At 36.0% G+C, this 23,197-nt stretch overlaps 1 protein-coding gene across 6 annotated transcripts in view; it reads left to right on the top strand.

Annotated features, from left to right (window-relative positions):
* EFCAB7 (EF-hand calcium binding domain 7) overlaps window positions 1–23,197 on the top strand; it is a 58,801-nt gene that overhangs the window by 14,662 nt on the left and 20,942 nt on the right. For 5 of the 6 annotated variants that reach the window (XM_082357401.1, XM_082357400.1, XM_082357402.1 and 2 more), the window contains 4 exons: window positions 7,065–7,206; window positions 10,962–11,071; window positions 14,576–14,733; window positions 15,608–15,741. In XM_082357401.1, the coding sequence (XP_082213527.1) occupies window positions 7,065–7,206; window positions 10,962–11,071; window positions 14,576–14,733; window positions 15,608–15,741 (544 nt within the window). The remainder of the gene's footprint in view (window positions 1–7,064; window positions 7,207–10,961; window positions 11,072–14,575; window positions 14,734–15,607; window positions 15,742–23,197) is intronic. The other variant, XM_082357404.1, reaches the window with a different exon arrangement.

Raw genomic sequence — 23,197 nt, 5'->3', positions numbered from 1 at the left:
AGAGAAAGCCATGAGTTGTAAGCTCCAGAGATGCAATACTATATCCAGATTCCTAGTTAGACTATGTCTACATATATTTTACATATATATGTGTTGTGTAACATATATATAATACAACATATGTGTTGTATGTGAATATGTTGTGTAACATGTAGGTTATATATGTCTATATATGTAAAACAATACAAATATAAACATTTTAGACTTGAAATGGTTGTCTAACTTAATTTTTGTGAAGGCTCCAAATAATAATTTTCTTATAAAAGTCTCTCATTTTCAAAATGTTAATCAATTCAACTTGTCAATTAGGTGAGCAATCTATATCAAATTTTCCCCTTATAAATCATCTGTTTAACCTCTTGTTTTTAAGTATGTACAGTTTTTAAGTATGTACAGTTTATAATTCTTTAATAACAAAAAGTTCAATAGCAGTCTGTTTACCTACTTAACAAAAAGTAAATAGCCTTCAAATAGTGTGACATAGGGTATCTTTATAGAAAGCAACAGTGATGATGATGATGGTAATGATGACATATAAGTTCCTCCTTTGACTAAGTCTATGGCAGATCTACTGCTTAATAATTCTATCTCACTTAAAACTTTAATTAATAATACAGAATTGTATGTCAAAACAAATCATGTTCTCTACAGTGTTCCAAGAAAAATGTAACTTTACTGATATATTTAAGTTTTTGAGAGCTAGAATTTTCAACTTTACTATTTTTAATTTATGCTTTTAAGCATTTCCTTATGCATTGTGAATGAAAATAAATAATATTTGTATATGACAAATGAATTAACAGTTCTTTTTCCTTTTATATGAATTTACTTGAATTGGTAGAATATAGCACCACCTTATGCCCTATATAAGAATTACAAGCTACTATTTTATTTCTGCTTTATATTGTCAAAAATTATATCATACATGGAATTTCTTACTCTATCATTCTAAGAATTTTTTAAAAACTCAACCTTCTTCCATTTTTCTCATAATACTCAAACTGTCAACTTAATCTATAATCCTTTCAAGTTGATTTATTTGAATGAACCAGCCAATTTGTCAGTACTTTTTTCCTTTTAATTCATAACATTTTAGTCTAGGTCCTAGAGAAAAAGCTCTGTGTGATTGAAAGTCTATTTGTTTTAAAGGAAATTCGGGGTTGAATAAGCATTGTGTGTTTAATAACTCTGACAGATCTTAAGAATTTGAATTCTTCCTTTCAAACAAGAGAGCTACAAATTCTCCTAGTGGTGTTATTTAGTATTCAAAGTAAACTGATTATCACTTTGAAGTTTGGTTGATATATATAATATATAGGCTTTCTTCTATTTAATAATATCTGTTTTCTTACCATTTTCCAGCCTTATTAACCATGTGTTGTATTCAGATTGATCGTCTTTCAAAGAAACTTGTAAATTCCCTTCTACCTGTACCTTTTCTAAAATTGGAACTTAGGAAAGACGTCTAATAAAAATACTTAATTCGCTTCCCAGCTAAATTTTATAAAGCATCTCCTATCAGCCAGAGATACCATAAGCACATGGAGAAGCTCTTCCATTTTTGAGTTTCCCAAATGCCACAAGTACTTTTCACTGTGTGTACCAGGCAAAGTGCATTGTTTTTTAGTTTCATTTAAACATTTTTTAACCAGGGAGTAAGAGGCTGCTATACCCATGATTCCAATACAAATTTAAGAAATTTTTTAGCTACTAAAATCTACATTTTTTTAGTAAGAAAACCAAATAATTATGTTTATCTTAACACTTCAGTATATGTATAATTCTGAATGATAATAAGTTATCATACTTATGATAATTTCATAAACATGAAGTTTTAAAAATATTAGCTTTAGAAAAATCATGGCAGATATTTAAATGTGGGGAAAAAAAGAATTTTGAATATAGCTGGTAGTTTGGAGAGAAAGTAAGGATACTTAGGTTCAGGTCTGGTTCTGCAATCGACGAGAATTGTGAATTAAGCATATCACTTTATTTTTCAGAGTTTCATCAGTCAAAAGAGAAGTCTGACTGAATTGCTTTTTAGACCTCTACCTTTAATATTCTGTAATTCTAAACTAGTATCCTTTACCATTCCAGTTGGGTAAATGTAAAAAATATATTCATAAATTATATTAGATTAAATTCCACGCGTGCTGCAACTAAGGAGCCCGCCTGCTACAACTGAGACCTGGTGCAACCAAATAAATAAATATTTTTAAAAAATTGATTGAAAGGAAAACAGTTTAAGTGTTTTCCATTTGATGTCAGAATCTTAGTTCAAACTGTCTCAAAATTCTATATGATTATATCTTTCCTTTCTTATCTGTGGCAGTCATCATCGTCCAAGGTCATGTTGATTATGTTCAGGACAATGGGCTTTGAAATAACGTCAGCATCTGTTGTTAGTCAATAATATATTCCCATCCAAGAGATTTACAGGGAGGCTAAATGAAAGTCTGTACATACTCTTACTCATCATTAACAGTTGAACTTGAACTTTTGACTCAAGCCCAGCTTTGAACCTCATTGTGTTATAAAAATTTTGAATTTAGTACCCTGAGTATATTTTCTTTTAGAAACATGATTTAATGGTAAAGCTTTGATCCAGAAGTCTTAGACTCTACACCTAATATTTCTACAAACTCCTTGTGTAACTCTGAACCCATATAATCTATGGGTATCTCAATTTGTCTGTTTATTAAAATGACTAATTTATATCTACCCCATATTGTCTTATAGGGATGTTGTTGAAATATCATGTATAATGACTTGTTTCTGTCATGGGCAAGTATACTTGTGAAGATGAATTCCAGTAATTTAAGGTCACATTTTAATTTCTCAGAATTAAAAGTACACATATCTTTTATACCCCAAAGGTGTGACAGTGCATGTGACTAATGACTGACTAAAAGCTTGAGTAATAGTTTAGAAATAATGATAATTTCTTAAAATTCAGTTTAAGAAGAAATCTCCAAAGAAAAGATGAATATAAAAATGGAAAACTTACATAATTGAAAAATAACCAAAACTAAAATTAAAGGAAATAGAGAAAATACATGCATCAAAGTTTACAAAGGTGATTAATATCTAAAATAGTCAAAATAACTTATTAAAATATGTAAGAAAAATACCAAGTCCACAATAGATCTATGACAATAGGGGATAAATAGGCAGTTCACACAGAAGGAGACAAAATTATAAACACATGGGGAAATGTTCAACCTTGCTAGTAATTAGGGAAATTAATGCAAAAATCATTGCAATACCATTTTAATTTATTATATTTTATTACATTAATATAAATTATGGTAAAAAATCATTAACAATACCATATACAAAAATATATGGACTACTATAATGAATATTTTATGTACTCACACCTAGCTTAAGAAAGTATCCCCAACCACTAACCAATTTTTTAATGGTAACACTACTGATCAAGTTATGGTAATAACAAATTATCACATTAGACACCATTGGTGGTACTGTAAAGTTGCACCACTGTTTTATAAAGCGCTATGAACATATGTCATTAGCCTTAAAAATACACATACTTTTTTTAAAAATTTGTTTATTTTTTACTTTATTTATTTTTGGCTGCATTGGGTCTTCGTTGCTGCACACGGACTTTCTCTAGTTGTGGCGAGTGGGGGCTACTCTTCCCTGCAGTACGCAGGCCTCTCATTGCAGTGGTATCTCCCGTTGTGGAGCACAGGCTCTAGGCATATGGGCCTCAGTAGTTGTGGCACATGGGCTCAGCAGCTGTGGCTCATGGGCTCCAGAGCGCAGGCTCAGTAGTTGTGGCGCATGGGCTTAGTTGCTCCACAGCATGTGGGATCTTGCCGGACCAGGGCTTGAACCCATGTCCCCTGCATTGGCAGGCGGATGCCCAACCACTGCACCACCAGGGAAGTCCCCACATACTTTTTGCTTAGAAATTCTTCTAAAGGATATTCATCAGAAGAAAAACATTTAGACAAAATAGTATTCATTTTAGCATTATCTATACTGATAACCTACATGTCCAACACTTTAGAAATAGTTAAGTAAGTAATGGTATACAAACTCAATGGGTAATAAAAGAACCAGTTAAATTGAAAATTTGAATATTGCTTAGCAAAATTTTTTTTTGTCGTGCTAAAATACACATAACATAAAATTTACCATTTTAACCATTTTTAAATGTATGAGTCTGTGGCCTCAGATACATTTGTGTTGTTGTAAGACCACTACCACCATCCATCTCCAGAACTTTTTCATCATCTCCACTTGAAACTCTGTACCCATTAAACAGTAACTCCTCATTTCCTCCTGCCCTCAGCTCCTGGCAACTGCTGTTCTACTTTCTGTCTCTGAATTTAACCAAGCTAGCTACCTCATATCAGTGAAAGCATACAATATTTGTCCTTTTGCTTTTGTTCTGGCTTACTTCACTTAGCATATGTCCTCAATGTTCATCCATGTGTAGCAATGTGTCAGAATTTCATTCCTTTTTAAAGCTGAATGATATCCCATTGTAGGTATATACCATATTTTGTTTATCCATTCATTTGTCAATGGACATTTTATATATTTGAGTCTTTGCTTTCAGTTCTTTTGGATATGTACCCAGAAGTAGAATTGCTGGATCATATGGTAATTCTATGTTTAATTTTTGGGGAGGAACTGTCAAACCTTTTCCACAGTGGCTTCTTCACTTTACGTTCCTATGAGCAATGCACAAGTGTTCCAATTTCTCCACGTCCTTGTCAGCACTTGTTATTGTCTGTTTTTTTTTTTTAATAGCCATCCTAGTGGGTATGAGGTGGTAACTCATTGTGGTTCTGATTTGCATTTCTCTAATGATAATGCTGAGCATCTTTTCATATGCTTATTGGCCATCTGTGTATCTTCTTCAGAGAAATATCTATTCAAGCCCTATGGCCACTTTTTAATTGGTTTTTTTTTTTTTTTTTGGTTTTTTGTTGTTGAGTTGTAGGAGTTTTTAGTATAATCTGGATAATACTCCATTTCAGATATATGATTTGCAGATATTTTCTCCCACTATGTGGGTTGCCTTTTCACTGTGTTGTTAGTGTCCTTTGATGCACAAAGGGTTTTTAATTTTGATGAATTCAGTTTATCTATATTTTTTTGTTATTGCCTATGCTTTTGGAGTGTCATATCCAAGAAATCATTGCCAAATCTCATGTCATGAAGCTTTCCCCCTATGTTTTCTTCTCAGAGTTTTGTAATTTTAGTACTTACATTTAAGTCTTAGATCCATTTTGTGTTAATTTTAGTATATGGTATAAGGTAAGGGTTCAAATTGATTATTTTGCACAGGGATATCCAGTTTTCCCAGCCCCGTTTGTTGAAATTTGAATTGTCTTGGCACCCTTGTTGAATATCATTTGACCATATTTGTGAGAGTTTATTTCTGGTTTATCTTTTCTGTTCCATTGGTCTATATGTTTGTCTTTATGCCAGTATCACACTGTGTTGATTAATGTAGCTTTGCAGTAAAATCAGGAAATGTGAGTTCTTCAACTTTGTTCCTTTTCAATAGCACAATGTTTCAGATATAACATTAAATGAAAAAGGCAGGACATAAAATAATATTAATTAGAATGTAAAAAAATAGGTTTTTATGTAAGGTCAGTATTAGGAATGATTACATAAGAATCAAACTAGGGTGGTAGAACTATGGGGACTATTTTTCCTTATTTTTAAATTTCTAATTTTAAATGTATTTTGGTACCAAGGAAATAATATAAAATATAAATGTAATTATAATTTACATAATAGAAAAATGGTGTGTAAGTATATGTTAAGATAGTTTAGCCTTTAAAAATGTAAGATATCAATATCAATGTAAATAATGTTTGTTCTTGACTCTTCAGTGCCATAGTAAATCCTTCTAAAATGGATTAATAATATATTTTTTTAAATATTTATTTATTTGGTCGTGTCAGGTCTTAGTTGCAGCAGGTGGGCTCCTTTTAGTTGCAGCTCACCGGCTCCTTAGTTGCAGCACGTGGGCTCCTTCACTGTGGCATGTGAACTCTTAGTTGCGGCATGCATGTGGGATCCAGTTCCCTGGCCAGGGATCGAACCCAGGCGCCCTGCATTGGGAGCATGGAGTCTTAATCACTGAGCCACCAGGGAAGTCCCAGGATTAATAATATTTTTGATATTATTGTTACATAGCTAATGCATGCCTTTTCAGTTGTTATCTTAATATTATTAAAGCCTTGAGCTTATTATCTAAATATACTAACAGATAATTTTTCAAAATCATCCTTTATAAAGTTACTTCAAAACCTCATTAATATTCTATTTTTGGAAGCCATTAGGAGTGGAACAGAAATATGTCTTATAGGTAGGCAAGCCTACTAATGATAAAGTGGAAAGCATTTTTGCTCACATCTATGGTAATGGAACAATTTCTCATACCTTCAACAAAGAATCCTTTACTTTCTGCATAAAGTGCCATCTTCAAGTAAAACCTGTTAGGAAGTTCTAGTTATGAGATCACATATAAGCATGTTGGTTTGGAACTAGGAGAAGGAATTTGAGACCAAGAGATAGTAGAGCTAATTTTATAGAGAGGTCTTTCTCAAAACTGGTATTTATCAGCATTTTGCTATAGCTGTGAAATGAATTCAGTCTTTTAGTTACCTAGACTTGAAACAATTTTTTTGGTTTATTATACTTTATCTTTTAAATATAAAGTCTTTTCACTTTTTCTTTCAACGTATCAGTTTTAACAATCCTTACTTCTTTCTTAGTGTGCTCTAAGCACTAATCTCACCCTGATTATTGCAGCAGCATGTTCATTTATTACTTTGTTTCAGTACTTCTCCAGCTCTCATGGACTATATTTTTCATATTTCTCCTCTCCATTATATCTTTTCCTAACTTTTTGTTATCTAAATGCTGCCTCTTAATGATGTTGCAAATTCCTGGAGGGCACTGGCTCTAGTTGACATTTCTTTTATATGTTCCCTAGGTTTCTTCTCATTGCTCTGCATGCTGGAAACTTGTAATAAATATTGTTTGAAAATATTTTTCCTTCATTTCAGGAGTGGCAATGTGTACAATCAAAAGGTTGCTTTTTCTTAGAAGAAGATGGTGAAATCATTAGTCATCAATATAGGATGCAAATAGCTCAGAGATCCCTGGTTTATCTAACAATTAAGCCATTAAACCTGAGTCAAGCTGAAGGCAAGTTTAAATTTTCTGTATTTTTAAAAAAATATCAATTTATGCCCACTTTGAAAATACTTATGTAAGTATTTGATGGTTCTAGTTAGTGAAGAAAATGATCTGCCTAAGAAACATGTGGTTACATATTGCAATACACTTAAAGAAAGTCATTGACTTTCTTTGACAACAAAGTCGTTGACAACAAGTCGTTGACAACACATTGACTGTGTTGTCATATTATGCAAAGAAAGTAAATTGTTTTTGTACATGTTTAAAGTATTTTTCTTTTAATTTATTTAAAAATGAGAATAAGATGTTACCTGGTTTCCTTTTGACATAGAATTAACTTTTTATCTGCTAATTAATCCTTAGCTTTTTCCATTTATCAATTTTTTAAATTAATATGCATGAGACAACTTCTATAGGAGGATAATTTGGGACAAATATGAACTGCAAGTATTTTTGAATACCTTCAAAGTGCTATGTCATATGACTTAGACAATCCTTATTAATAATTTTCATATCCATGGTAATATTCTTTTTCTATACACCAATGCTAGATAAAAATTAATAATTTCCTAGTGTCTACAGTGGTTATTACATAATTTTTAATTAGTGAAAAATGGCTATATGGGTGCTTTCCCTAGATATTCTTTTAATGTTATTGTTCTAAGTATCAATCTTTATTTTTCTTTTATTATGTTTACATATAAACATCTACTTACTAGAGGATTCTTCCCCACTTACATTACTTTTCCCTCCTAAAGTACAGATTGTGAAAGTTTTCACTGTATATCTTGTAGGACACTTACAACATTTGGTAAATGATACTTTTAATTTTTTTTTTTTAATAAATTTATTTATTTATTTATTTTTGGCTGCATTGGGTCTTTGTTGCTGCGTGCGGGCTTTCTCTAGTTGTGGCGAGCGGGAGCTACTCCTCGTTGAGGTGCGTGGGCTTCTCATTGCGGTGGCTTCTCTTGTTGCAGAGCATGGGCTCTAGGCGTGCGGGCTTCAGTAGATGTGGCACATGGGCTCAGTAGTTGTGGCTCATGGGCTCTAGAGTGCAGGCTCAGTAGTTGTGGCGCCCAGGCTTAATCGCTCTGCTGCATGTGGGATCTTCCCAGACCAGGGCTGTAACTCATGTCCCCTGCATTGGCAGGCGGATTCTTAACCACTGTTCCACCAGGGAAGCCCTGGTAATTGATACTTTTAAATGACAATTACAATAGTCATTTTTCAGATAAAAGTATCAAGATAGGTCTGCAAATTCAATGTAGTTGTTTATTCTCTGTATTCTTATGAAGAAGATTTTTTTTTCATTTATTTGTCAAATATTTATTGAAGACCTTATAAACCAAGTATCATTTTAGGTGCTTAAGATACAGATACATCAGAGTACAAAAAATACAAAATCCCTGCCCTTATGAACTTACATTCTAGTGGAGGAAATAAACAATAAATAATAAACATAATAAATAGTAAATGACATGGTGTGTTAGAAGGTGATAAGTGCTATGGGAAAAACATAGAGGAAAAGGGGCATTGTGAATACAAAGGAATATGAGTTGCCATTGAAAGGGATTATTAGTGTATGCTTCATTAGAGGTTGACATTTGAGCAGACTTTGAAAGAGGTGTGTTAATTATCAACTGCTGTGTAACAAACTACCCCAAAACTCAGTGGCTTAAAACAATTAAACGTTTGTTTGCTTATGAGCAGTTCTTTTGGTCTGAGCTGGGCTTGGCTTTTCTCTGTAGGGCTTACTCGTGCATCTGTGATCAGCTGCAGGTTAGCTGGTGGCTGGCTTTAACTGATCTTGGCTGGGCTCTTTCCTTTGTATGCGTTTCAGCTGAGACAACTTGATTCAGCCTTTTATAGTCTCTTACCCTCTAGTAAGTTAGACTGGACTTTTCTTATGGTATAACAGGAATCTAAGAGAGAAAGCAGAAGCACCATAGGCCTGGGCTCAGAACCAGCACATTACTTCTGTTACATTCTGTTGTGCACAGCAAGTCAAAAGGCAAGTACAGGGTACAGGGTGGAGAAATAGATTTGACATCTTGATGGAAGAGCTACGAAGTCACATTGCAAGGGGTTGTGGATTCAGAGAGGGATGGCCATTTTTGCTGTCTTCCACAGGAGGCAAGGGAGTAAGCTCTGTGGATGTAGGGCTGGTGGAAGGGGATGGGTGAAGAGTGGAGGAAGTGACAGGTAGAGGGAATCCTCTGTTCAGAGGCTCTGAGGTGAGAGTGTGCTTGGTGTTAGAAGAACAACAAGGTGGCTAGAGTGGGTATATTGAAGTAAGTAAGGAGAGAGTGTAGGGGATGAAGACAGAGAGAAACAAGGACAAAAATCAGGTAGAGTTTTGTTTTGTTTTTTGCCATAATGAGAACTTGGACTTTTACTCTGAGAGAAAAGAGGAACCCTTAGGAGGCTGCCATCAAGATTTTCTCTTCATCTTTGATTTTCAATAGTTTGAATATGTGTCTTGGTGTTTTCTGGGTTTTTTTTGTTGTTGTTGATGCTGTTTTTGAGTTTTGGGGAGGTTTTTTTTTTTTTGGTTGTTTGTTTGTGTTTATCTTTTTGGTATTTATCCTACTAAGGGCTCTCTGAGTTTCTTAGATTTATGGCTTGTTGTCTCATTATTTTTAGAACATTTTCCATCTTTATCTCTTCTGCTCTCTCTTTTCTTCCACTTATACACCTGACATCTTGTTCTCCTGTGCGCCACCACCGATAAGCCAGTGCTTGCATCTCATCTCTCCTTGGAAAGGTCTGTCTTTCCTTGGATTTCAGGCTGCTTGGTTGTCCTGTGACCTCAGCTCTGACAGGTTCAAGAAATGCTATGATTTTGTATTTCATGCATTTTTTCTCATTGTTAGGGTGGAAGCAACATTCTTCCAACTTTCAACTGCATTAGAGGATTTTTAAGTAGAGTTGGAACATAATCTGACATATTTTAACAAGAACAGTCAGGATGCTGTATTGAAAACAGATTGAAGGTACAGAAAGCAAGGGGTCCAGCTAGGACTCTATTGCAGAATTCTAAGAGGGGACTGGTGTTGCTTTGAACTGGGGTGTAGAGGGGATAAGAAGTAGAGATTCTGGATATATTTTGAAGGTCAAACCATAGCATTTCCTGAGGCTTTGTTATGATACGTGAGAGAAGGGAAAAGTTAAAGATGATTCCAGGATTTTGGGTTTTATCAACTGGAAGGAATGAGTTACTCTTATCTGAGATAGAAAAGAGTATAGATGGACAGGTTTTTTTTTCAGATGTTTGGGAAAGCCAGTTTTAGACATAGAAATCCAAGTGGAAATGTCAAATAGGCAGTTGGATATATGGGTCTAATGTTCAGAGGAAAGGTCCTAGCAGGAGATACAAATTTTGGAGTTAACAGCACATAGATGATGTCTAACATCTCTTCCTCCTATGCTCCTTTACAGGTAAGCCAGTGCTTGCATCTTCTGTCTTCTTGAAAGGGTTTGTTTGTCCTTGGATTTCAGCCTACTTGGTTGCCTGGCAACCTTAGCTTTCTGATGAGTTTAAGAAAAGTTATGATTTTTAGAAAGTGTGTATATAGAGAATGTTTCTAACAATTTCATTGTGTATAGGTATATGCCTTATTGCAAATGCTATGATGTTTATAAAAATGGATATGTATTTCTAAAAAAAAAATCCAAAGGGGAAAGAAACCACTACTTTTTTAAATAGGAAAGAGTAAGTAGTGATTGCTTATTTTAAGATGTTTGGTTTTTTTTATTTATAGGAAAACCATCCCCTTGGTTATCAGTTGATACTGCCTTGTATATTCTTAAGGAAAATGAGAGTCAAGCAAATCTACAGCTCATGTGTTTTACTGAACTACGAAATAGAGAAGTATACATATTTATTTTCTAATGTTTAGTTAAAAATATAGTATGACCTCAAGTTTGAGGAAAATAATAGTTTTTCTATATATTTTAAAACTTTTTATCTTCCCTTCCAGTTAAGGTATATACAGTAATCACTATTCATATTACATATGTTTTATTAATTGTGAAGGACTTTTTCTTATTTGCTGAGATTTAAAAATTGAGGATTGATTGGCCATTTTGGCTTCATAACTTATAAGTTGTGTGACATTGTACTTCACTTTCCTCTTTTCTAATGCCCTGATACCCCACATGTGAACATTTTTTTGTTATACTCAATAAAAATGATTGATGCCAGTGGATTTTTTCCCCCTAATACAAGCAATTCAAGGCTTTGAAAATGTTCCTCTAGATGTTTGTCTTACTTGTACTACTATTGCAAAAAAGAAAAACTTCAAGATGACTATCCTCAGGCTTGACTCATAGGGTCCAAAAATAGATTGATCTGAAAAAATGCTTTCAAATGATTTTATATGTTGCCCATGGGGTTGTTCTGATCTTTTCTAATTATACATTTACTCAGAGGCCAAATATGTGAGGCAGATACATAAATGTGGCTATTTGTTTTATGAGGACTACAAAATACATCTGCTACACAACAACAGGAATAATACTATTCAAGGGCTTACTGCAATATCATATTTAATCTTTATATAGGCCCAACGACAGACAAACATTTCCCTGATGGAATGTTATATAGAAGTCTTTATTGTTGGCTTCCTAACAGACAAGAATAGTTATAGGCAAGAAACAAATAAAATGACAGCAGTTAATGTTTTGATTAAACTCTTCTTCAAAACTGACTACAAAGTTAAATTGAAGATAAAGCATTGTCTAAAACAATAGCTTTCCCACTTTGTTTTGGTTAAAATTACTTTCTTACGAGATTACATGTATAAAAATGTTAGTACATAGGAAGCCTATAATAAAATTTGAATGAATTTCTATTTACCTCTTTACTATAGGCCTCTGTTTATCTGTAATATGTCTTATTTACAAAGGAATTTTAGTTTTTTTTTTTTTTTTTTCTTAAGATTTGCTTTTAAATATGTCTAAATACAGTAGTTTGGATTTTCTTAGTTTTTAAAAAAAAGTTACATACAAAAAGCTGTAATAATTAATGTATGCAACTTGATGAGTTTGAAGATAAATATACACCATGCAACCATCATGGCAATCTATGCCATAAAACCATCCATCACCTCCAGAAGTTCCCTCCCACCCTCTTAGTTATTATTATTATAAACACTTATGACGTAAGATCTGCCCTCTTAGCAAAGTTTTAAGTATACAATGCAGTATTGTGAACTATAGGCACTGTGCTGTAAGTAGAGCTCTAGGACTTACTCATCTTGCGTAACATCAACTTTGTACCCTTGGAATAATACCGCCCTGTTTCCCCTTCTCCAGGCCCTGGCAACCTCCTTTCCACTCTCTGCTTCTATGGATTTGACTTTTTTAGATGCATCAATATAAGTGAATCCATATAGTATAGTATTTGGCCTTCTATGTCTGACTTATTTCACTAATATAGTAGCACGATTTTCTTTTTTTTTTAGTTTTTTATACCCTAGTGGCTAGTAGAGAAAATATCAAGGGGCCCATTCACCCCAGGTGTTTTGTTTTAAAGCCAAGCTGCCCCTGTGAGGGTGTAGAAATCAGAAAAGTGAATATCCTATGCCCGTTCACTAAAAATGTTATACAAGTAAATGAGGTAAAAATGAAATGTCCAAGGCAGTTTTGACTTGGGGGAGGGGCAGGAAGGTACCCTAAGGTCATCCCCGCTCTGGCTTTGGAGTCCTGGGGGAGGAGAAGGTTGCTGATGAGTCGATTGGGTGGCTACACACCCCCGGTCATTTCAGCACCAGCTGATGGCTGTTGAGCCTCCCTGCCACACCACAGCTGCCTCGCAGAAGCACTCCAGCCCCTACTAACTGCAGCAGAGCCCAAAGCCGCTCACCCTAATTTGTTCTGGCTCCATTTAACCTACCAAAGTCAAATCAGTCTAGTTTCCTTCTGCTGGGTTCATCCCAGACGATCCCTCAAGATTGGGATCGTCTGGGATCAAAAGTGCTAGTCAGCACTTTCTCTTTTGCAAATCTTTCCTCCCTCTCTGTGAGTCTGAGAAAAAAGGGAAAAGCTAGAATAATACACTAGAATAAGACAAGTAAAATAGGAATTTCAGTTTTAGTTTCATAATTATTTTCTTTAAGAAGAGTTTTGTGCCCATGAAAGACTTTCTATTTGCCAACCACTGTGGCAGTTCAAGTTTATATGTAGAGATAAGGGAGATTCAAGGGATAACATATATTAGGAAACAGCAAGAACTGCTGTTCACTCCTGGATATCAGTCTACATCTGGCCAATCTAAAAGATTATGATTTCCAAAAGATGGGTTTGGTCAACCTTTAGTTTTCAAAATGACCCTCACTTTTATTGGATTGCTTCTTTTATCAAAATAGGACATGGTCACTTTAGGATGATTATGGTTCCTCTGACTTGTGAGGGTAGAAATAGGGCTGAACCCAGAATTTGGATGAGCAACTTTGTTTTGTATATGAGTCCCCAGGATGACCTAAAATAAACCTGGGATTTGAAAGGAGTTTTAGACACAATACCAGACAGAATTCCTTAGGGTTATACTGTGCTGAAGGGCAAATGGCTACTTGCTTAGATATTATACACGACTAGGAAATGCTTAGGTTTAATATATTTGACAGAGACAATCCCTAGGTTTTATAGGAAGCCATTGGGCTCCAGAAAGCACCTAGAAGGTTCATAGAGGGATGCCATTTTGCTTTTTCTTATAGAACAGGAGAATAAAATGTTTTCCTATACAAATGTCTTGGCACTCATTATAAATATGCTGTGATGGAAAAGAATTTTGTATAAGGTAGGTTTATCTGGGACTCTGCCTTCTTGTTTTATAGTCCATATTACATAAATAGTAGTAAAATTCCAGTGCTTTTGTCCACATAATTGTATTTTTACAAATATGGCTAATTCATACAAATAGGGAACTCTTTTAAAATATATTTAATTTTTATTTTGTGGCATAGAAGTCTGAATTACAAATCATATATTTATATTTGAATCAAATTAGGCAACTATAACCCAGAAAAATTACTCTAAGATTTTTCTCTTTGCTTCCTGTTGAAATATTTGCATAACAAACATTTTTGAAGATTATTGGGAAGATTTAGAAGTTATATAACTTCTAACCTGTTACAGTTTTAGGCATTTGTTTTTAAAATATATAAAGAACTACATCTAATATTATTAGCCTTACCATTAACAAAAATATTTTGAAGCCTATAAAACATTGATAGAACCATAATAGAATTGGTGAATATTGGTAAAAAAAGAAACTATTTCTAATGCTTCCCTTTCATAAGAAAGATTAAAAGTCATTAAGACTCATGGTGGTTGTTTGTTTGTTTGTTTGTTTTTAAAATTCTTTTGAGAAAAGATGTTTGGGTGGACTGGTGAACTAGGACCTGGAATTTACTGGTTAATTCCTTCCACAACTGGCTGCAGGCTAAAGAAAGAAAGAAAACCAATAACAGAAGAAGCCCAGCTTGTATATAGAGATGAAACAGGGGAATTATTTCTCACAAAGGAGTTTAGGTAAGTTTTGTTTATTAAAGTTAAGAGCTATAACATCTAGACTGGATATATATCAGTAGCCTGTCTTCCATCCTTTCCTTTGGCTAGCTGCAAATCCCAAACCCAGATTCTAATCAATAGCTCAACTCATCCACTAGGCATCTGAAAGTGACCTTCTGCTCATAGGTCTGGGATTGCCATTCATTTCTGGGTTCCATACATTTGGCAAGTCAACTTTAGTTGCGTATCTACTGATTTCTCCTCCACTAGAAACAGGTCCTGCTAGTTGCACTATTGACTTAGATAGCTATCAAATATGAAATCCAAATAGGGTAGTCCTCCCATACCCTACATGTACACAGTAAGATCTGGCTGCAGGTAGAGAGGAAGAAGAAAGTAGATGGAGAAAGGAGAAAAGAAGAAGGGAACTTCTCTTTGTGTTCCTACTACATGTTGACATGCTGTGGTTGCTTTGGAAACTTGTTTATGTCATGTAATACTAGACTGAGTAAAATATATATTTGGATACATTAATTTTATTATTCACAAATATTGTTTTTTATTTTATTCTTTTCCATTATGGTTTATTATAGGATATTGAATATAGTTCCCTGTGCTATACAATAGGACCTTGTTGTTTATCCATTTTGTATATAATAGTTTGCATCTGCTAGTCCCAAACTCCCAATCCAACCCTCCCCCACTCTCCCTCCCCCTTGACAACCATAAGTCTGTTCTCTGTGTCTGTGAATCTGTTTCTGTTTCGTAGATAACATCATTACAAATATTGTTTAATGCCTTTATATTACTTCCTTTTGAAAGTTATCCTCATAGAAACCTTTTTCAATCTAGTTGCCTTAGAGACAAATAATTAGCTATTTTTTTGTAATTTTAGGTCAACTTTATCAGATATATTTGAAGTAATTGATTTAGATGGAAATGGTCTTCTTAGCCTTGAAGAATATAATTTTTTTGAACTGAGAACAAGTGGTGAGAAATGTGATGAAGATGCTTGGGCTGTCTGCAGAGGTAAGCACTTTTCTTTTTCTTAATGGATATGTAAAATATATATATATACATACACACACCCTTTCATCCTTAAGAAGTGAAATGTCAAATTTCTCCGTGGAATATTATAGCAATTAGGACAGTTTAAAAGTAGTAGCATTGTTTGTAGACCATAAAAGATTAAACATTTATTTTCCTTAAATTGGTAGTTGGTGTAGTACTCAAGTTAAAAGAAAATGTGAATTACTTAATCATAATTTCTATGTTCTTTGGAGCTTAGAATGTAAAAAACTTTGTCTTAGCTCTTTTAGCAAAGGGACTGAAGTGGTTGAGAGACCCAAACTGCGCCCAGGAGAGGGCAGCAAAGAGCTAATAGGCTAGAGTTTTACTAAAAATTAAGAGGTTTCCAGGAAGTTGTTTATATATGTTAAGAATTCTTTGTTTTTTGTATTTGAGTTGAATTAAGAAAGTCCATCGATGGATGTATAAAAGCCAAAAATGCTAAGATAGGCAAAGAAAAATACTGAGAGCGAGGCAAAGTCAGTTGTCACTTGCGAGGAGTCTGGGAAGAGGGTAGAGCTTGTATATTTAAGCCAAGGGCTGAAAGGTCAAAGGGGAAAGCCAGAAAGCCATAGCCAACTATAGATCACAGAACAAGAAGTTGAGGAGGTTAGAATGCAGTCAGGAGAGAGATTAACTCACATGTTGCTGTCACTGGGGTAGTAATGTGTCCTAATCCTCTGGTTCTTGAAATGGTCTAAGCTTGGCAGTCAGTGAGCCAGAGAGGAGTCTGATAAGTCTGTTTATCTAAACAGCAAGTAAGGTAGAAATATTATTAATATAAAGGTTTTTAAAAATACATCTCTTTTTAACTGAAAGTTTATATACTGTAATCAGTAAGAAGAAATGTATATTGATTTATAATAGTAAACTTCAATTAATAAGATTGATAACACACATAATAGAGTATTATTTTTAGGAGGATGTAATCATCCTGTAACTTTAATGATATAATATTTTGATTCTCTTTGTTCCCCTGTCATATATCAGTTGAATATATTTGTATGAGTACTTTCTGAGTTCTCTGTTCTGTTCCACTGATCTGTTTGTCTCATCTGTCACCAGTACCACACTGTCTTGATTACTGTAGCTTTAAAGTAAGTCTTGAAGTTGGATATTAATAAACTTTAAAAACTTAATGGAGAATTGATCATTTTAAGTTTTAAAAGTAGATTATTTATTGATAGTCTCTATAGCATAGTATCTAGATACATTTTTCTTGAAAGTAATAATTTCTTTTTATTATGTATCAAATATTAATTTTTTTCATCTTGCTTTTCTACTTGGTAGCTCCAGCTTCCATTTTAGTGGCTACCATGTCTTTCTATGATCTATTTAATCTACATTTACTTTTTTTCCTTACAAAAGTTGTGAGTCACTTTTCAAACTCTAAACTTTTTAAACTATTCATCAGTCAACCAGTTTTAAACAGTTATGTCTCTGCCTCTTTTCTCACAATAATGTGTACAAAAGAGATATCTCAAATAAGAGTACCCATTTTCCTTTGGTATATTACAGATGGGAGTTGGAAAATAAGATCTTTCTTTTTTGTAGGACAATTAACAGAATGTAATCCAAAATGAGTAGCTGTTTATTACCTATATTATAGAAACATTCAGGAATTATATATATCTAGATATTTCTTCATGAATTTATGCTTATAAACAATGTTAAAATGGATGTACTTAGATTTGTCTGGGACATTCATGGACTCCAAAGTGTTCCCCATTATCTAACAGTTTTTTAGGGACCAGTGGACAATTCAGTTAAAATTAAAGCAATTAAGAATATAGCAGGAGTAGGGGCAAGATGGCGGAAGAGTAAGACGCGGAGATCACCTTCCTTCCCACAGATACAGTAGAAATACATCTACACGTGGAACTGCTCCTACAGAACACCCACTGAACGCTGGCAGAAGACGTCAGACCTCCCAAAAGGCAAGAAAATCCCCACGTACTTGGGTAGGGTAAAAGAAAAAAGAAATAACAGAGACAAAAAAATAGGGACGGGACCTGCGCCAGTGGGAGGGAGCCGTGAAGGAGGAAAGGTTTCCAGACACTAGGAAGCCCCTTTTTGGGCAGAGACTGCGGGTGGCAGAGGGGGGAAGCTTCGGAGCCGCGGAGGAGAGCGCAGCCACAGGGGTGCGGAGGGCAAAGCGGAGAGACTCCCGCACAGAGGCTCGGCGCCAACCAGCACTCACCAGCCCGAGAGGCTTGTCTGCTCACCCGCCGGGGCGGGCGGGGGCTGGGAGCTGAGGCTCGGGCTTTGGTGCTAGCCGGGAGGGAGTCCGGGAAAAAGTCTGCAGCTGCCGAAGAGGCAAGAAATTTTTCTTGCCTCTTTGTTTCGCGGCGCGCAAGGAGAGGGGATTCAGAGTGCTGCCTAAACGAAATCCAGAGACGGGTGCGAGCTGCGGCTATCAGCGCGGATCCCACAGCAACAGGGGCGCAGAGGGAAAAACGGAGAGATTCCCGCACAGAGGCTCAGCGCCGAGCAGCGCTTACCAGCCCGAGAGGCTTGTCTGCTCACCCGCTGGGGCGGGCGGGGCTGGGAGCTGAGGCGCGGGCTTCGGTCGGATCGCAGGGAGAGGACTGGGGTTGGCAGTGTGAACACAGCCTGAAGGGGTTGGCGTGCCGCGGCAAGCCGGGAGGGAGCCGGAGAGGAGGTCTGCAGCCGCCGAGGAGGCAAGAGACTTTTTCTTGCCTCTTTGTTTCGCGGCGCGCAAGGAGAGGGGATTCAGAGCGCCGCCTAAACGAACTCCAGAGACGGGTGCGAGCCACGGCCATCAGCGCAGACCCCAGAGACTGGTAGGAAACGCTGAGGCTGCTGCTGCTGCCACCAAGAAGCCTGTGTGCGAGCACAGGTCACTCTCCACACTGCCCCTCACGGGAGCCGGTGCAGCTCACCACTGCCAGGCTCCCGTGATCCGGGGACAACTTCCCCGGGAGAACACACGGCACACCTCGGGCTGCTGCAACGTCACAAAGCCTCTGACGCCGCAGGCTCGCCCGCCTCCTCCGTACCGCTCCCTCCCCCAGCCTGAGTGAGTCAGAGCCCCCGAAGCAGCTGCTCCTTTAACCCCGTTCTGTCTGGGCGGGGAACGGACGCCCTCAGGCGACGTACATGCAGAGGCGGGTCCAAATCCAAAGCTGAACGCTGGGAGCTGTAGGAACAAAGAAGAGAAAGGGAAATCTCCCCCAGCAGCCTCAGAAGCAGCGGATTAAAGCTCCACAAACAACTTGATGTGCCTGCATCTGTTGAATACCTGAATAGACAACGAATCATCCCAAATTCAAAAGGTGGACTTTAGGAGCAGGATATATTAATTTCCCCTTTTCCTTTTTTTGTGAGTGTATATGTGTATGCTTCTGGGTGAGATTTTGTCTGTATAGCTTTGCTTTCACCATCAGTCCTAGGGTTAGGTCCGTCCATTTTTTTTTTTTTTTACTTAAAAAAATTTTTTTTTCCTAATATATGTTTTCTTAATAATTTTTTCTGTATTTTCTATTTTTAGAATTTAAAAATTTTTTAATAAGTATTTTCATATTTTTTATTTTAAAAAATTAAAAATTTTTTTAAATAAATTTTTTTCTTAAAAATTTTTTTCTTATTTTTTACTATAAAAAATTAATAAATCTATTTTTAAAAAATTAAAAAAAAATTTTTCTGAATACATTTACTCTTAATAATTTTTTTCTTATTTTTTATTATAATAGCTTTATTTTATTTTATTTTATCCTCTTTTTTTCTTTCTATTTTTTTCTCCCTTATATTCTGAGCCATGTGGATGAAAGGCTCTTGGTGCTCCAGCCAGGTATCAGGGCTGTGCCTCTGAGGTGGGAGAGCCAACTTCAGGACACTGGTCCACAAGAGACCTACCAGCTCCACGTAATACCAAACGGCAAAAATCTCTCAGAGATCTCCATCTCAACATCAAGACCCAGCTTCACTCAACGACCAGCAAGCTACAGTGCTGGACACCCTATGCCAAACAACTAGCAAGACAGGAACACAGCCCCATCCATTAGCAGAGAGGCTGCCTAAAATCATAAGGCCACAGACACCCCAAAACACACCACCAGACGTGGACGTGCCCACCAGAAAGACAAGATTCAACCTCATCCACCAGAACACAGGCAATAGTCCCCTCCACCAGGAAGCCTACACAACCCACTGAACCAACCTTACCCACTGGGGACAGATACCAAAAACAACGGGAACTACGAACCTGCAGCCTGTGAAAAGGAGACCCCAAACACAGTAAGATAAGCAAAATGAGACGACAGAAAAACACACAGCAGATGAAGGAGCAGGGTCAAAACACACCAGACCTAACAAATGAAGAGGAAATAGGTAGTCTACCTGAAAAAGAATTCAGAATAATGATAGTAAGGATGATCCAAAATCTTGGAAATAAAATAGACAAAATGCAAGAAACATTTAACAAGGACGTAGAAGAACTAAAGAGGAACCAAGCAACGATGAAAAACACAATAAATGAAATTAAAAATACTCTAGATGGGATCAATAGCAGAATAACTGAGGCAGAAGAAAGGATAAGTGACCTGGAAGATAAAATGGTGGAAATAACTACTGTAGAGCAGGATAAAGAAAAAAGAATGAAAAGAACTGAGGACAGTCTCAGAGACCTCTGGGACAACATTAAACGCACCAACATTCGAATTATAGGGGTCCCAGAAGAAGAAGAGAAAAAGAAAGGGACTGAGAAAATATTTGAAGAGATTATAGTTGAAAACTGCCCTAATATGGGAAAGGAAATAGTTAATCAAGTCCAGGAAGCACAGAGAGTCCCATACAGGATAAACCCAAGGAGAAACACGCCAAGACACATATTAATCAAACTGTCAAAAATTAAATATAAAGAAAACATATTAAAAGCAGCAAGGGAAAAACAACAAATAACACACAAGGGAATCCCCATAAGGTTAACATCTGATCTTTCAGCAGAAACTCTGCAAGCCAGAGGGAGTGGCAGGATATACTTAAAGTGATGAAGGAGAAAAACCTACAACCAAGATTACTCTACCCAGCAAGGATCTCATTCAGATGTGATGGAGAAATTAAAACCTTTACAGACAAGCAAAAGCTGAGAGAGTTCAGCACCACCAAACCAGCTTTACAACAAATGCTAAAGGAGCTTCTCTAGGCAAGAAACACAAGAGAAGGAAAACACCTACAATAACAAACCCAAAACATTTAAGAAAATGGGAATAGGAACATACATATCGATAATTACCTTGAATGTAAATGGATTAAATGCTCCCACCAAAAGACACAAACTGGCTGAATGGATACAAAAACAAGACCCATATATATGCTGTCTACAAGAGACCCACTTCAGACCTAGAGACACATACAGACTGAAAGTGAGGGGATGGAAAAAGATATTCCATGCAAATGGAAATCAAAAGAAAGCTGGAGTAGCAATTCTCATATCAGACAAAATAGACTTTAAAATAAAGAATATTATAAGAGACAAAGAAGGACACTATATAATGATCAAGGGATCGATCCAAGAGGAAGGTATAACAATTGTAAATATTTATGCACCCAACATAGGAGCACCTCAATACATAAGGCAAATACTAACAGCCATAAAAGGGGAAATTGACAGCAACACAATCATAGTAGGGGACTTTAACACCCCACTTTCACCAATGGACAGATCATCCAAAATGAAAATAAATAAGGAAACACAAGCTTTAAATGATACAGTAAACAAGATGGACTTAATTGATATTCATAGGACATTCCACCCAAAAACAACAGAATACACATTTTTCTCAAGTGCGCATGGAACATTCTCCAGGATAGATCATATCTTGGGTCACAAATCAAGCCTTGGTAAATTTAAGAAAATTGAAATCGTATCAAGTATCTTTTCCGACCACAACGCTATGAGACTAGATATCAATTACAGGAAAAGATGTGTAAAAAATACAAACACATGGAGGCTACACAATACACTACTTAATAACAAAGTGATCACTGAAGAAATCAAAGGGGAAATCAAAAAATACCTAGAAACAAATGACAATGGAGATACGACGACCCAAAACCTATGGGACACAGCAAAAGCAGTGCTAAGAGGGAAGTTTATAGCAATACAAGCCTACCTCAAGAAACAGGAAACATCTCGAATAAACAACCTAACCTTGCACCTAAAGCAATTAGAGAAAGAAGAACAAAAAAACCCCAAAGCTAGCAGAAGGAAAGAAATCATAAAGATCAGGTCAGAAATAAATGAAAAAGAAATGAAGGAAACAATAGCAAAAATCAATAAAACTAAAAGTTGGTTCTTTGAGAAGATAAACAAAATTGATAAACCATTAGCCAGACTCATCAAGAGAAAAAGGGAGAAGACTCAAATCAATAGAATTAGAAATGAAAAAGGAGAAGTAACCACTGACACTGCAGAAATACAAAAGATCATGAGAGATTACTACAAGCAACTCTACGCCAATAAAATGGACAACCTGGAAGAAATGGACAGATTCTTAGAAATGCACAAACTGCCGAGACTGAACCAGGAAGAAATAGAAAATATGAACAGACCAATCACAAGCACTGAAATTGAAACTGTGATTAAAAACCTTCCAACAAACAAAAGCCCAGGACCAGATGGCTTCACAGGTGAATTCTATCAAACATTTAGAGAAGAGCTAACACCTATCCTTCTCAAACTCTTCCAAAATATTGCAGAGGGAGGAACACTCCCAAACTCATTCTACGAGGCCACCATCACCCTGATACCAAAACCAGACAAAGATGTCACAAAGAAAGAAAACTACAGGCCAATATCACTGATGAACATAGATGCAAAAATCCTCAACAAAATACTCGCAAACAGAATCCAACAGCACATTAAAAGGATCATACACCATGATCAAGTGGGGTTTATCCCAGGAATGCAAGGATTCTTCAATATACGTAAATCAATCAATGTGATACACCATATTAACAAATTGAAGGAGAAAAACCATATGATCATCTCAATAGATGCAGAGAAAGCTTTCGACAAAATTCAACACCCATTTATGATAAAAGCCCTGCAGAAAGTAGGCATAGAGGGAACTTTCCTCAACATAATAAAGGCCATATATGACAAACCCACAGCCAACATTGTCCTCAATGGTGAAAAACTGAAACCATTTCCACTAAGATCAGGAACAAGAGAAGGTTGCCCACTCTCACCACTATTATTCAACATAGTTTTGGAAGTGTTAGCCACAGCAATCAGAGAAGACAAAGAAATAAAAGGAATCCAAATCGGAAAAGAAGAAGTAAAGCTGTCACTGTTTGCAGATGACATGATACTATACATAAAGAATCCTAAAGATGCTACCAGAAAACTCCTAGAGCTAATCAATGAATTTGGTAAAGTAGCAGGATACAAAAT

This window comes from Balaenoptera borealis (genome assembly GCF_965194805.1).
Source record: "Balaenoptera borealis genome assembly, chromosome: 1".
Lineage (NCBI taxonomy): Eukaryota > Metazoa > Chordata > Mammalia > Artiodactyla > Balaenopteridae > Balaenoptera > Balaenoptera borealis.
The sequence above is the reverse complement of the archived record's forward strand: the minus strand, read 5'-3'. Positions and strand labels throughout refer to the sequence as shown.